Source organism: Scylla paramamosain, chromosome 34 (assembly GCF_035594125.1).
Source record: "Scylla paramamosain isolate STU-SP2022 chromosome 34, ASM3559412v1, whole genome shotgun sequence".
NCBI lineage: Eukaryota > Metazoa > Arthropoda > Malacostraca > Decapoda > Portunidae > Scylla > Scylla paramamosain.
This window is the reverse complement of record NC_087184.1, coordinates 1,602,526-1,617,316: the sequence shown is the minus strand read 5'-3', so window position 1 is coordinate 1,617,316 and position 14,791 is coordinate 1,602,526. Positions and strand designations below refer to the sequence as shown.

Genomic DNA, 14,791 nt, shown 5'->3' with positions numbered 1-14,791 from the left:
CTGTGATGTGGACTGATTCAAAACAATTAAACACACAAAATCTTTATAAGCACTTACAACAGACAAATGAATTAAAAGACCAATTTTTTTTATTTCTGGCCAGCATAGTGTTTACAAGCAACTGAAGAAAAAACAATGTCTCAAAATTACTTGTGAGTAAGGGAAGACCTGCCAGACAGCAGCAAAAGGGTTAACCTTCTTAAGAACATCTATCTATATACCAAGCCAGCAATTCCACACAGGGTGGCCTACACAGGGGCACCACACACTAACACACACATCATTCACACCCTTAAATCTCTTCGGCCCTTGGTGGAATGGGACAGTCTCGTGGATCACCATACTGCACCCCAAAGAACAGAAGAGCATAAGAAAATATGGGAAGCTGCAGAAAGCCATCATGCCTATATGTGGCAGTCCATGTTCTTGTCACAGAAAAACTCATCACTGCTCATGAGAAAGAGAGAATTGTTGCTTACCATAATGGCTGGACTTAAGGGCACCCAGCTTGGTGACCTTGCTGTGGTTGGTGAGGCGGGCATGGATGCGTGGCAGCTGTGTGTCTGGCACCAAGGCCTCCAGAGCTGCCCTGTCAGTACCATCTGTCGCCCCGCCCAGCACCTCCTCTGCTTCTGCCTTCAGCTCCGCCTCAATCTCCTCTGTCAGCAGCTGGGACCAGGGGCAGAAGATCAACAAACATTCTATGATTTTATTTACCAGTAAAATTTGTCTTTTCTTGTCTATAAATGATTCCATTTGCCTATCTATATACCAGGCTGCCAATCCCACACAGGGTGACCCAGACAAAGCACCACATACTCACACACATCATTCACACTCTTACACCCTTGCCCCTGGTGGAAGAGGACAGTCTCATGAACCACTGTACTACACTCCAGGAGCTTAGGCATAGCACAGCTGGCCACATACATCCACAGCAAGACCCAACAGGATACACTGTTTACCCATGTCCCTTCATAATGAAATTGTTCCCTACCTCACATCTACTCCAATCCTGAGATCACAACAGATGCAGGGTAGATTCAACATCTCCTATACAGAGCAACTGCATCTAACTGCCTCAAAAAATGACAGCTGAGAAACATACATATAGGAACAAGTGTGACCACAATATGCATTCATTTATATGATGGTTATACAACATCAGCAACAAGTGGTGCTCAATGACTAGCTGGGCTGAAGCACCTCATGGAACCAAAGCCAGCAACTTTCACAACACTTCTCACCCCATCTGATTCACCACAACTCCATGTCTGCTTCTGTATTTTCTCCTACCTCGGACTTGAACTATTCCATGATGGGGCTTCAAGATGTTACAAATTTTGAATAACCATTTTCACTACACTCTTTGCAAATTGGCATTCTCAGTGGACTTTTTATACAGCATTTTCGTTGCCCTAGGTCAGTATCCCCTCCTACATAAAAAAATAGTGTTTTATAGCAGATTTTAACAAGCCTAACATCCCAGTCTCACCTGCTACCACCATCTCAGCACACCACAATCTACCTGATGCATTGCCAGACCCAGACAGTTGATGACGTCCTCTGGTGAATTCAAGACCAAATTGGGCAGCTCTGGCATTGCTGTCTTGACATCTTCATCACTCAGCAGCTCCTTGAGGTCAACAGAGAAGGCCCTGCGCTCCTCCAGTTCACTGCGCAGACACTTGTGGTAGTTTTGCTTCAGATACTTCTCAAAGGCACACACAAACTCAACTGTGTCCGAGTGTTCACTGTAAGCTGTGGAAGAAGGCAAGTATTGCATGTATCTGAGATATACACCAGATGTTTCCAAGCATTTGTGGATGTAGGTTATTTACAGCTTGAGTCAACAGGATGGAGTATGTTGTGGCAATGTATAGTCTCATTTTTCAGGTACCAAACTTCTGGCAGGGGAAAGACAAGCTATAATATACATTTGAGATATGTGCCAACTGTTTCTATACAAGTGTTTATGGATACAGGTTATTAATGTTATGGCTAGACAGGACAGAGTATGTTGCAGCAATGTGTAATCTAATTTTTCTGGTATCAAGTTTCTAGTGAGATGGTTTTGGCATTAATGTATTCAACAAATTCAGAGGAGCTTTGCATACCAATAAAAGAACATGCTTACTGTACTATCTCTTTAAATTGCCTAAAGATGAGGAGCCTACATGGTTGTCAGAAGCAGGATTTGAATGAATGCCTCTTTTGTTATCCCTTAAAACACAATAATAATTTTTCACTATTTCCACATTGCCAAAACAGAACCTGACAATTTTCTTCTTGCATATGTGTGTGTGTGTGTGTGTGTGTATACAGTACAGTAGATAGACAATGTGTAAATATAAAATCAATTTAATGTCCAGAACAGAAGATAGACATATAAATGTAGAACAAATCTAATGTATAATACAGTACAGACAGCATGTCTATATAAAACAGATCTGATAATAAAGAGCAGACAAATGGGCAGGGACTCACTCTGTGTCATGTAGAGGTGCCAGCCCTTGTAAGGTGTGGGGACTTGTGGCAGCAGTGTGGTGATGGTTGGCTGGGAGGGTGGCCAGGGAACACTGGAGGGAGGTGGCATTGACCCCTGCACACCTGCCACAACAGAGTGCATAGTGAACAAAGGGAATGTGACAAAATCTTCACAAGATGGAACATTACAAACAACTGCCTAACATATCAAGCTTCAAGTTTTATCTTATTTTTTCTTCTTCCCCTTCTTCTTCTTACTGTAGTGATATATATATATATATATATATATATATATATATATATATATATATATATATATATATATATATATATATATATATATATATATATATATATATATATATTTTTTTTTTTTTTTTTATGTAGGAAGGACACTGGCCAAGGGCAACAAAAATCTAATAAAAAAAAAATGCCCACTGAAATGCCAGTCCCATAAAAGGGTCAAAGCAGTGGTAAAAAATTGATGAATAAGTGTCTTGAAACCTCCCTCTTGAAGGAATTCAAGTCATAGGAAGGTGGAAATACAGAAGCAGGCAGGGAGTTCCAGAGTTTACCAGAGAAAGGGATGAATGATTGAGAATACTGGTTAACTCTTGCGTTAGAGAGGTGGACAGAATAGGTGTGAGAGAAAGAAGAAAGTCTTGTGCAGCGAGGCCACAGAAGGAGGGGAGGCATGCAGTTAGCAAGATCAGAAGAGCAGTTAGCATGAAAATAGCGGTAGAAGACAGCTAGATATGCAACACTGCGGCGGTGAGAGAGACGCTGAAGACAGTCAGCTGAAACCTGCCAGAAGTGTGGGTATTAAACAACAGTGGCAATAAAGTAAAACCTTCACTAAATGGAACATAAACTTCAGCCTTATAGATTTGAAAAATGGTGTCTTGAATGCTACCACAGCCACACACATCCAAGCACACCAAACACACAGCACTGTCACTGCTTCCTTCTCACCTCAGATACCCAATTATTTCCTCCTCCCAAATCCGACAAAGGAAGATTTCTAATTTGTTAAAAGAAAATCTACCTATCTATCAGGCCAGCAACTCCACATAGCATGGTCCAGACAAAGCGCCACACACTCATACACAGATCATTCACACTCTTAGCTAAAAAAATACTGTCACTCTATTCCCTGCATGTCATAAGAGGCGACTGAAGGTGATGGAGTGAGAGAGGTAGGAGCACTCTTCTCTGTGTGGTGTCCTGGCAACAGACAAAACGAAACAAAGGGAAAATGCACAAAATAAAGATCCTTAACCTTTTCACTGCAGTAACCAACAATTAACAGCACTAAGAAGAATATATGAAATCTCTATAAGCATATAAAAGGAAGATGGGGATAAAAATTAATAGATTTTGCAGTTTCTAATGCATATAATGCTTGGTTGGTGGCTGTAGAACAACAAGAATTGTCTCGTCTCAGAGTGGTTAGTGACCAAGGAATAGTGTGCCAAATAACATTCAAAGAGTTAAGTGCTCCTCCACCTACCTCTTTTATTCCCTTTCCTCCTCCCCAACAAACCTGGGAACATGTTGGGAAAGTGTTTTTTTTTGGGGGGCAGGGAGATCAAATAATGTTGAAAATGGACATATTAAATCTAGGGATACTTTTCTAAATGTAAGAAAATATCCCTAGATTTTGGAAAATATCAACAAAATTTCAGGAAATATCCTTACATTTATTGAAGTACCATCATCCTCCAGCCTACCCTAATCTGGAACCTATCTGTACAGACACTAACCTAATCCATCAGCATTCTTGTCTCTTAAACCATACAGTTGCTCAATTAAACAGATGTCAGTGTCATCTGCAGTCACAGGGTACAATCAATCAATCAGTCAGTCAGTAAGTCAATGAATCAGTTGCTTAGTCAATCAATTAATCAATCATTTAAACAATCAATCAATCATTCAATCATTTACTCACTCACTCACTCAGTCAGTCAATTAGCCACTCACTCACCCACTAACAATTACAAGAATCACCTTGACTACTTCCTCCTCTCCGGTTCCCTCCTCTACCCCGCCAGTTTCCTCCTTGACCTCTCCAGCTTCCTCCTCCTCGGCCCCTCCAGTTTCCTCCTCTTCCCCTCCACTTTCCTCCTCCTCCCCTCCAGCTTCCTCTTCCACCTCTCCATCCACCACCTCCTTGCTTCCACCTCTGCCTGCCGTCTTCAGACATCCTGAACCAGTCCACCTGTTGCTCTGAGGGGAAGAGAGGAGCTGCTGTGATGCTCCCTGCTTGAGATGCTGAGAAATTGAGGTAAAGATGAGATGGCGATTGACAAGTGAGATTCTCAGTGTGTGTTGAAGATATTTTGAGAGCCTTGCATTCAGTTCTAACCAGAAAAATAAATAAATTAACACTATATATGGAAGCATGTAAATGTTTAATTTACACAAGAAAATAGGTTGGTAAATAATCAATAAATATGCCATACATGAAATAAGAACAAAAGAAAAATAAATAAATTTTGCGGTTGGCCACATGTGGTGTCAATTTGTGCCCTACTGTAAATTTTTTTTGCTGATTCTCCTAAAGTTTGTCCAATTTATACTCAAACACTGCCGCCACTGAATCTGCATGCAACACCACTCTGGCAAGCTGTTCCAAATGCTGACAATACAGTTGGCTGTATTGTATGGTCTTCTCAAATGTAACCCACCTCTCAGCTTGCACATCTTTTTGGTGTTACCCATGTTGTGTTGTCACGCCTCAGTTTGAAGAGACTCTCCGTACATTCACTATCATACTTCCAAGTGATGATCTTGAAAGCCTCAATTTGATCAGCCCATGATTTCCTACATACTAGAGAGGGCAGACCCAGCCTTCCCAATCTTTTCAGGCAGGGCAAGTCTCTTAGGCAAGACACCACCTTAGCTGCTTTCCTCTGGACATGTTGAAGGTCCTAAGTGAACAAATGTTCATCTTATGAGATTCACATCTTATTAGCCTTGTTTATTTCCTCAGGTAAGATGGTCTGAGAATGCTAGTCTGTCATCAGTGACCATTCCAATATCCTCTGCTCTAGTTTCCCAAATGCCTCCATGAAGATGACATCCCTCATCATCACCAGGGGTTCTTCCAACTCTCATCTCCTTGCTCCTTCCAAGATGAAAACTAAGCAGTCATGTCTCTGTCCATCCCACAAGTTCATCCAAGTCCTCCTGAAACATTTTAGTCCTCAGTGTTGTGTATCTTCCTAAACATCTTGTTATCACCTGCATACAGGAACATCTACCTGCCATGCCTTGCTACTTCCATTAGACCATTGATGAACAGGACAAAAAATAGAGTACCCAACAATAAGCCTTTAGAAGCACCACTGTTCACCTAGCCTGATGCCTCACCAATCACCATCACTGTCTCCTAGTTATTTCAGTTGACTGGCCTCCCAGCTCCTCAATCAACACAGTAAAGAAGCTTTGGATCCATTTCAGTACCTTGCCCCTGCTATTACATCTGGACTCCATCTCGAGCAGCCTTTTTTGTGTGAAACTCTTGAGTGTTACCATTCCTGCCTCCTTAACCCTTTGACTGCTCTCACCTAATGGGTTTCCTGGCCCCAAACAGGGGTAAGGGGGCCTTTGAAAGCCACACCCTGCTGAAGTGCCAGCCCTTACAAAAACAAGTACATATTCCCTAAATCAAATCAATTATACAAGAAGGACCAGAAAATGCATCATAATCAGCAATAAAGGATAATCCAGTGAAATAATTATAAAATATTAATTATGATATCCATACAATAAATTCTCAAGATGGGACATTAAAACAGGTTTAAATGACTCAATACTGGGACATGAAGCCAGACTCTGAGAGAACACTGATGACACTTTCCCCTTCCTTTAATTAAACACTTTACAGCGCAAAAATTAAACAGCTGACACCATAAGATCGGAACTACTGTATCATTCGTATACAACACATTTTCATTCATTCATCGCTGACAAAAAGGTAAATTTATAGTTTAAGCCAATGTCCCCAATCTCTACCCACGGCCCCCCAATTCCTCAAGCAAGCTTGGGGGCCTGTGGGGAACCTAACCTAACCTAACCTAACCTGCCCACGCAGCTTCTGGGTACTTATAGAGACTTCCTATTGGTGCAACTAGTGGTGTTAAGTGGTGGTAGCACGTGATCGTCCCGAGGAATTATAGACACAGTGATCCTATCCAGCAGCTACCCACAATTCAAAGCATTAAACAACTGAAGTTCAGGCAACAATACACCATTTATGTTTACCTGTGGACTTAGAAAAAGTTGAGAGCGCTGTGCATTCCCAGGCCTATTGTGGCGTTATTATTAATTTCCGACAAGTAGTGTAATCATTAGAAATGATGTGAATAGTGAGAAGAACAAAATGAGGTAGGTTATTACCACGTAGTGTGTAATGGCTTAAACTATAATAAAACCGACAAAAAAGTTAATTAACCCCAGTGGCAGCGCCTATGCCCCTGTCTGCAGGTTTGACGCCGTGAGACAGTGGCTGACCTCCCTCACCTCCAATTCCTCCGCTACAGGAGCTTCAACCACGGCACCACACACTGGTCTGATCACGGATGTTTAGGTGCAAGACACAACAGGAAAGGAATGAAGATGACACGCAGTACCAGGTGGATTACAAAGGTTGGTAAGATTGATGGGCCATGCAGAGTGCCATGGGGTGGTGGTGAGAACAGCTGAGAACGACACATAGGTAACAGGCAACACACCACGTCTCCTTACCTGTCACACTCAGGCCACAGGTGTGCTGACGTACCACAACTCACCACCGTCGTGAAGCAGCCACACCACCACACACTATACGCCACACACTAAACAGCAAACAATACAACCATCTTACCCCGAGCCGAACCAGCGAACCTCCCGCCGTCGCCCACTGCTTTCCGTCTTTTCTACAGCACACGAGTCAACCACCATTGATGACATTGCTCTTGTTTGTAAGGAGTGAAGAAAATATATGATAAAACTAAAGGTAAAGCAGTAATGTGAGAATAACTTACTAAGAAAATTATATGGGAATAAAATGGCAGAAATTATATATGTATAAATAAAGATAAAATTTTCTTCTCTTCCCTCGCTGTAACAGCCCGCATGAACTTTGTGTTGCCTCCGCCAATACTTTTCCTCTCTCAACCGCTAACTCTACGTACTGTACACAGGGACTTTATCCACCCGTGTACGGGAGATTTAACTCAACTCAGCTTCCTAAACAGGGTGGAGCTTTTTTTTTTTTTTTTTTTTTTTATTTCAACTCCTCCATCAGGTTGACTTGGCTCTCTCTCACCACTGGAACGTTGCATCTCTTACTATCTTCTGTCTCCATGGTTACTGCTCCTCTGAATTTGCTAACTGCATGTGCCTCCCTCCTCCTATACCCGTACTTCACAAGACTTTCTACTTATTCTCACCCTTATTCTACCCATATTACTAATAATGCACCGTTCCTATTTCTCCCCTCCCTACAACTTGAAATATATAAAAAAAAAAAAAAGGGGGGGAGGGAGCATTAACACACCTCAGAATCTATATTGGTCAAACTTTCTGAACAGCATTGTGACAGCTGGGAACATCACCCTGCCACGTCACAGATGGGAACACCAGCCTACCACGTAACATCTGGGGACACCAGCCTGCCACGTGACAGCTGGGGACACCATCCTGCCACGTGACAGCTGGGAACACCAGCCTGCCAAGTGATGTTGGGAACACCAGACTGCAACATGACTGTTGACATTATCACTAGTGTGTGTATGTGCCCAGTCCTTATTTGAGGCATCACCACTGCTCAGGAGTGGATGACACACAACACAAGAGTGTGAGTGAAGTGTGGGTGTGATCCTGCAGCAGGACTGTGCTGTACTCTAACAAGCTGATGCAAAGAATAATAAATGTAAGCCTGGATGAAAGTATAAACTATTCCATTTGATATAATTATATATTTTGACTCTTGAAGATAATAAAATCACAGATTTATAGTTTAAATAGACTTCTTTAAAGTATGTACATATTCAGTGAGCATAAGAAACTATTGAAATGAGTGAGGTGGAATGATTCACTTTTGGAGTGGTGCGTTTCAACCGCACGTCCCACAGCCGTGTCCGCCTCCCCCCCAGCGCTGCTTTGTGACGTCCAATGTCAGCTGTCTGGCTCCATCAGCGCCAGTGCTTGTCTTTCTCTGCAACTCTTTACGTGCAGCGCTGCGGTGCGGGAGGGCGAGTGAAATGCACTGCTCGGGTAGGGTGGCGGTGGGGTGGTGGGGCGGGGCGGGGCAGCCCGCCACACGGCCACCACCAGTTTGTGCACCTTCTCACATCACACGGTTCAGATGACACCTGAGCTGCGGCAACACCTGCGGCTCAGAGACACAAGAGTACAAGACAGGCAACTTCATAGTGACTTGTGTTAACTTCAAAGTTTGGCCAACGCTTTTTGTTCAAACTGAAGATGAAGAGTAACAATAATGACAAAGGAAATTGCTCATCATAATTGTTCAAATGTTGGGTAAGTGGTATACTTCTCTCCTGCGCCTAACTGTACAAACAATGTCACTCGGTTCATACCCCAATGTTTTCTTGTTTTAGGTACAATGTCAACCACTGAAGAAGTATAGCCAACTGTCACTAGAGTTATTAACAGATCTGAGAATAGTTTTACAATACAACATACAGCTTTTACAAAACACTAGCTTGGCTTAACAAAAGGTTTGTATAAAATTTTCACTGAATCAATTTCTATAATTGTGATACCTGAATGCAAACAAGCTCAGGACTCACTCAACCCATTGCGGTCAATTTTCAACACATGACAACACAAGACTCTTATTTTAGATAGTGATACTATACATAAAATAACAAACACAGTTCTTGGTTTCTATATTGTCTCAATCATAATAGAATTCCTCCACAATGTCACCTGCAAAATATAAATTTTGATGAACCACATCAAGCATTTCATTAAAAAAAAAAGTTTAGTTTCCAACACAATGTTTTGCACTCATTTACAAATGTACTGTGAGTCACATTCTGATTCAGCATGATATACATAAAAGAAAAAAAAAATGCAGTGAAACAATTTACATAACACACCTGTCCAGATTGTGTGAAGGTAAGCTGGTAATACTGTCACAATGAGAGATTCAGGACAAACACACCAGCCGCTTCCTGCCTTGCTGCACCAATGTACACACCAGTTGAGGAAACAGTTAATTTTGTGGACCACAGTTGTTATCTGAGTTTAGGCTAATGAGGTAAAGTCATCTGTCTTCAAACAAACCTATTTTCACAGTTCAGATGTCCAATGAATGGCAACATTTTCAGTAGTGTTCATGGCAGCAATGGATGGAGTCATCCAGTGTGTTTGCCTCGAGTCTCTAAGGTTTACAGTCACAAGGCTTGTGGTCACAAAGGTACAGTGATGTTGTGTGGATTACAATGTTCAGACTTCTCTCCAGCTGTCTGGCGACCCACTCAGCATGCAACACTCTCCTGGTCACTAATTGTACTTTTGGCACAGTAAAATACACTACAGGATGATGATTTAGAAGAAACAAGGCCAATAATGGTGAAAAGTCCACACCACTGTGAACACTGCCCAGCCATTCCTCTGCAGTTTGGAAGGTAAACCACCAAGGAACACCTCATACTGTAGCAAAACTTTGGAAATGGAGAAGCATCCACCTTGAAGACAGATGTGCTCATTCCAGCAATGATGCCTTTCACAGGTCAAAAGGGAACCCAATGCATAGAACCAATGCTTCCTGGAACAGTTTTCTGCTGCTGCTTAATGAGAGATCATCATCATTATCATCATCATCATCATCATCATCACTACCACCACCACATCACATCACAATTGAACATGTAGTCCACCTCGTGCCAGCGGCCTGTCCATGCTTGATCCAAAAGCATTCTCTATCAAAAGAAAATAATTACAGTCATAATGTAATAATGGTTTCTTTTTTTTTTCTTTTTTGTACAGAATCAATTTTTTCCACTGTTGATTTCATGGTATATTTTGCATATTAAATTCAATAGCATTTACTCTATATTGCATCTTAACACAGCCAAAATGGTTTCCTGTAATACCACTTGCAATACGTGAGGAATACTGCATGGATGGACTACGTGAAATGCGAACAACAGCATTTTGAAGACAATATTACTATGCAGTCAAACAATTTCATAACTCAGCTTGAATATTAGTAGTGATTATGTGGAGGAAGATAATGCATATACATACATATATATATAATGGTATATATGAATTTTCCAAGTACTATATGCCAGCCTGCCCCCTCCCCCCATGCTATAGATACATGTTATATATGTACGTATTTGGTACAATGCAGTGTAAATTTTAGCATTTTCTGTCCCTATGAGCATGATTTCCTTTGTGTTAAGCACCTGCCAATCCATGTGACTCTTGAGCATCTGTATAGCTTTGTGCAGCAGCCACACCACGCAGCACGGCCACACCACGCAGCACCACCACACCTGCCTACGTCATCACACTGCACAGCACGGCCACACCTCCTTGCCTCTGCACTTCCCTGCATCACCACATACCCATGCTGACAGACACAAAGACACCGCCATGGAATACAGACATGTAATTGTCAATATAATCTTTCCCACTGTTCTAATGCCCAAATCTCCTCTTCAATCCACACCACCAAGTCTATAGTTATTACACAATAAAAATTTAACAAAAATAACATTTTCCTGCCATGACCTAGCCATGCCACATGCCCGGGCAAGGTGGCTGACTCTACTGCACACTTTTGAGCTTTGGTCCCTGTCAGGGCTGCTGTCTGCACCTTGCCTCTCCCCTCTGACCCACTCACTGCCTCACTTACAAAACTCACCTATACCATTACACAAGTACTCAATATTGACTCAAATCTTCAAAACGTGTCCAGGTCCTGCACACACAGGTCAGGCAGACCAAGGCAGGTCATGGTGCCAGGCCAACCTGGGGCACAGTGACCTCCCTGCCTGCTACACATGCCCTCCCTGGACGAAGCACAAAGTTTATGACAAACTTCTGCATGCTTGTTTTTCTGAAATCATTAGTACTAAATGAAGGGATAAAGGGGAGAAGCAATTTCTGAAGCATAAATTCTAAAATTAAAAACATCATCAATTACTAGAAACTGAAGTGAAGATTAAAAGATTTTCATTGGTGTGAAAGCTGTTCCTTAAGCTACTTTTTAATATATCACTTAGATAAACAATATGTAACAAAATTTAACCGGCATTTACACACGAGTAGTCTAAAAAAATATTCCAAGTCATGAACCAGCTGTTTCTCCCACAGGAAGTCTGACAGTTCCAAAGTAACGGGTGACTAGCAAGCCAAAGATAGTGGCATGGACACATTCAACGCACCAACTGGCACCACGCTCACTCCTCACTCCCCTCCGATAGCACCAAGTCTTCAAAAGTTGCCTAGGTTAGCACAAGATTACCTCCCCTCACTAGTCCAACACCATTCTAATTTATACAAAACAGTGTCCTTAATTGTTCGTCAAAATCAATTTCCAGCTTCCGCCTGCCAGCTGCTTCGACTGGGCAGAGCAGGGAGTGTCTTGGCCAAACGCTGGTGTTGGAGTAATGGGGGTCGATTATATATTGCCTAAAGGTTCATGCAGTTGCGGCTAAGTGATACCCACAGAGGAAATACTTAGTTGGCACTTTCAAGGGGGTTCCTCCAAAAGTAATGGAAATATCAAGAGCAAAAAACTTCAGGCCAAGTCTATGCCATAAACAGAACAATTAGATGGTCTCCAAAAATCTGAAACATCAAAAGGTATGATCCCAAAATTTTAGTAAGCAGTTATTTTGTGTCATTGTAGTGACAGTGACTGGAAACAATGGCTACTGTGATGCTCTACATGTCCCTCTCTCAATTTTGTGAGCCCAACCCTGCCAATGAACGGTTGTGCTTGGAGCGACACATAGTGCATTATTGCACACACAAACCTGGCCTAATGTTGTCAGGATTAATTTCATTAGCAACTCATTTACAGATTGGTCAACAAGGAGCTCTCCATTGTAAATTTACAGTGAATACGTTCTCAGGCCACAACAACACTTGGTCAGAATACCAGTAACTTCTACCTCAATGTGTCTACAAATATTTGTGCTGTCAAACTCCTGCCACAAATCAGATTCAGGTTGGGGTTGTTTCTGGCGATGTGCTCAATGAAGTTCATCCTAACAACATGGATATAATATTTCCAAGTGCTTGGCTTTCTGGGTGACCTCAGAAAACATCAAGTTCCACACACGGGTAACACCTGAAACACTCACTTTGTGTAAACTCTTAAATGGTGCTTCGAACACTAAGCCTTTATACTTCCTGCAGACTTTCGGCATTTATTATACATGGAACTTGAATATTATAGAATAGATTAACCACAACAATGGAATGCAGTCCAGAAGGCAACTTGTAAAGAATTAATTGGATATAATATGCACTTAATTGTAGACAGTTCTGTTCTTCAGCAATGTCATCTTTAGTTGTAAGATTCTGAAAGAAACTGATGGCGATAAATCTTGAAAGACAATGAGAAATCCTTACCAACTATTATAACATCTAAATGTGAAATACATTAGTATTATGTAACAACATACATACACAAACATAACTTAGAAATGTTACTAAACAGACAGACATTAGAGTACCTATATGAAATATTATAATACTTTCTATCAATTAAAAATATATAAATAAAATACTAATATATTTTTTCCTGTCTATTTAGAGAGATTTGAAGTAGAATTTAATTATTTCAACAAATGAACATTATGATAATAGTGGTGCAGTCAGAAAGTTGAAGCCTAAAGTACTCTGCCAAGTGGCAACACTTTTCACACTGCAAATTGGGGAAATGGGAGCCGGCCAAGTTGTGTCTGTGTTCACTGCTGCTGCTGTCATCAAGAAACTATAGACTTGAAATGGACTACTTAGGGCCTCTGTCTTCCTGAACTACGCACACTCTCAAGTCTTGGGCACACACGCTGAAGCACGTTCACTAACACTTCCTGGGCACACTGACACCATTAACATTAGGTTGTCATGCATTCAATTAACTGTTGGCAGAGTTGTGTGTACTGGTCCTCGTCTCCCGACACTCTACGCATCTTGAGTGCCCGGGAGTCTGCAGCAGACCCCTCGTGCACCTCCAAGTCCACCTGGGCCCCAGTGGAGTCCCGCACCGACAGGCCACAGTCTCGGACACCCTCCCGGACGATGGAGGGAGCCCGACTTTCTATGATGTGGTTAATGCTTCCTAACAAGTCTTCCTGTGCCATGCCTGACCACTTAGTTGGCAGGTCCAGCAGAAAAGAGCCACTCCCAGTCTTGGGAAGCTCCAGTTCTATCACACTGCGCTCCACCAGGGGTGACTGGTCCCCTGCAGTACTTATGTCAGTCATTTCTATGTCACTTTCACCCACTCCCCCGTTGCTGTACGGAGGGAAGCTGTGTCTGAACTCCATGGTGGTGATCAACATGGGGTACCGCTGAATCCCTGCAATTGCATTTTGTCTCACTAAGTTTCGTTCGTTACGGATTCTGTGGACGTTGTTGTTGTCTGTGGCTGAGGGTCTGCGTGACGCTGGGAGGCCCGCTGTACCACGGGTTATAGACGGCCCCTCGGCGTCACAGTCACGCACACAAGGCAGGGGTGAGGAGTCCAGGCTGAGGCCCTTGGACAGTCGCTGTGGGGAATGGTGGGGCAGCCGTGGGATGTGGTCCGGCGTGGGTGGCGACGGGAAGGGTGAGGAGTCCATGTCATCCGACACATCAGGGGAGGAGTCGGAGGACGAGGCGATGATGACGTGGCCCCCACTCTCATCTGTTATGGAGATCTGAGGGTTCTGTGCGAAGGTGTAGATGTTCTGTGGGACGTTGTGGGTGATGTGGCAGCCCTTGGGAGGCTCCTCACGAATGCAGTCCAGCCCCAGGGGAGGCGGCGATGGCCCCGAGCGTGGAATGAGGCCTGAGGAGGGCGGGGACAGGGGCACGCCAGGACTCAGCAGGGCGATGGGGGAGGAAGGCTGTGGAGACAAGGCCAGTGGGGGAGACTGGCGGTGCGAGGGACTACGAGGGCCAGCCGGTGAGGATGGGGGCTGCAGGTGTAGTCGACTTAGGCTGAGAGCTGTGCCTTCTATGCTACTTCCGCTGTGGTGTAGAGGGGAATCTGAAACAAGGTAAATGTATCAACAAAATCACAACATGTGCTTACCACCAACCAAAAATTACAAATACCTGC

General features: G+C 42.9%; 2 protein-coding genes across 8 annotated transcripts in view; both read right to left on the bottom strand.

Moving 5' to 3' along the window:
* The window catches only part of LOC135090020 (DNA helicase MCM8-like), a 28,048-nt gene extending 20,557 nt beyond the window's left edge, over positions 1-7,491 (bottom strand). Inside the window, exons 1-5 of one of the 4 annotated variants that reach the window (XM_063986246.1) lie at positions 7,355-7,491; positions 4,495-4,758; positions 2,488-2,610; positions 1,529-1,761; positions 480-669 (exon numbers count right to left, since the gene is read on the bottom strand). In XM_063986246.1, the coding sequence (XP_063842316.1) occupies positions 480-669; positions 1,529-1,761; positions 2,488-2,610; positions 4,495-4,690 (742 nt within the window). In that variant the 5' untranslated portion in view covers positions 4,691-4,758; positions 7,355-7,491. Of the gene's footprint in view, positions 1-479; positions 670-1,528; positions 1,762-2,487; positions 2,611-4,494; positions 4,759-7,236 lie in introns of all 4 variants that reach the window. The other 3 variants (XM_063986247.1, XM_063986244.1, XM_063986245.1) reach the window with 3 other exon arrangements.
* Positions 7,492-8,430: 939 nt separating this feature from the next.
* LOC135090019 (serine/threonine-protein kinase SIK2-like) overlaps positions 8,431-14,791 on the bottom strand; it is a 48,645-nt gene continuing 42,284 nt past the window's right edge. For all 4 annotated transcript variants that reach the window (XM_063986239.1, XM_063986241.1, XM_063986243.1 and 1 more), the window contains one exon: positions 8,431-14,719. In XM_063986239.1, coding sequence (XP_063842309.1) covers positions 13,584-14,719 — 1,136 coding nt within the window. In that variant the 3' untranslated portion in view covers positions 8,431-13,583. The remainder of the gene's footprint in view (positions 14,720-14,791) is intronic.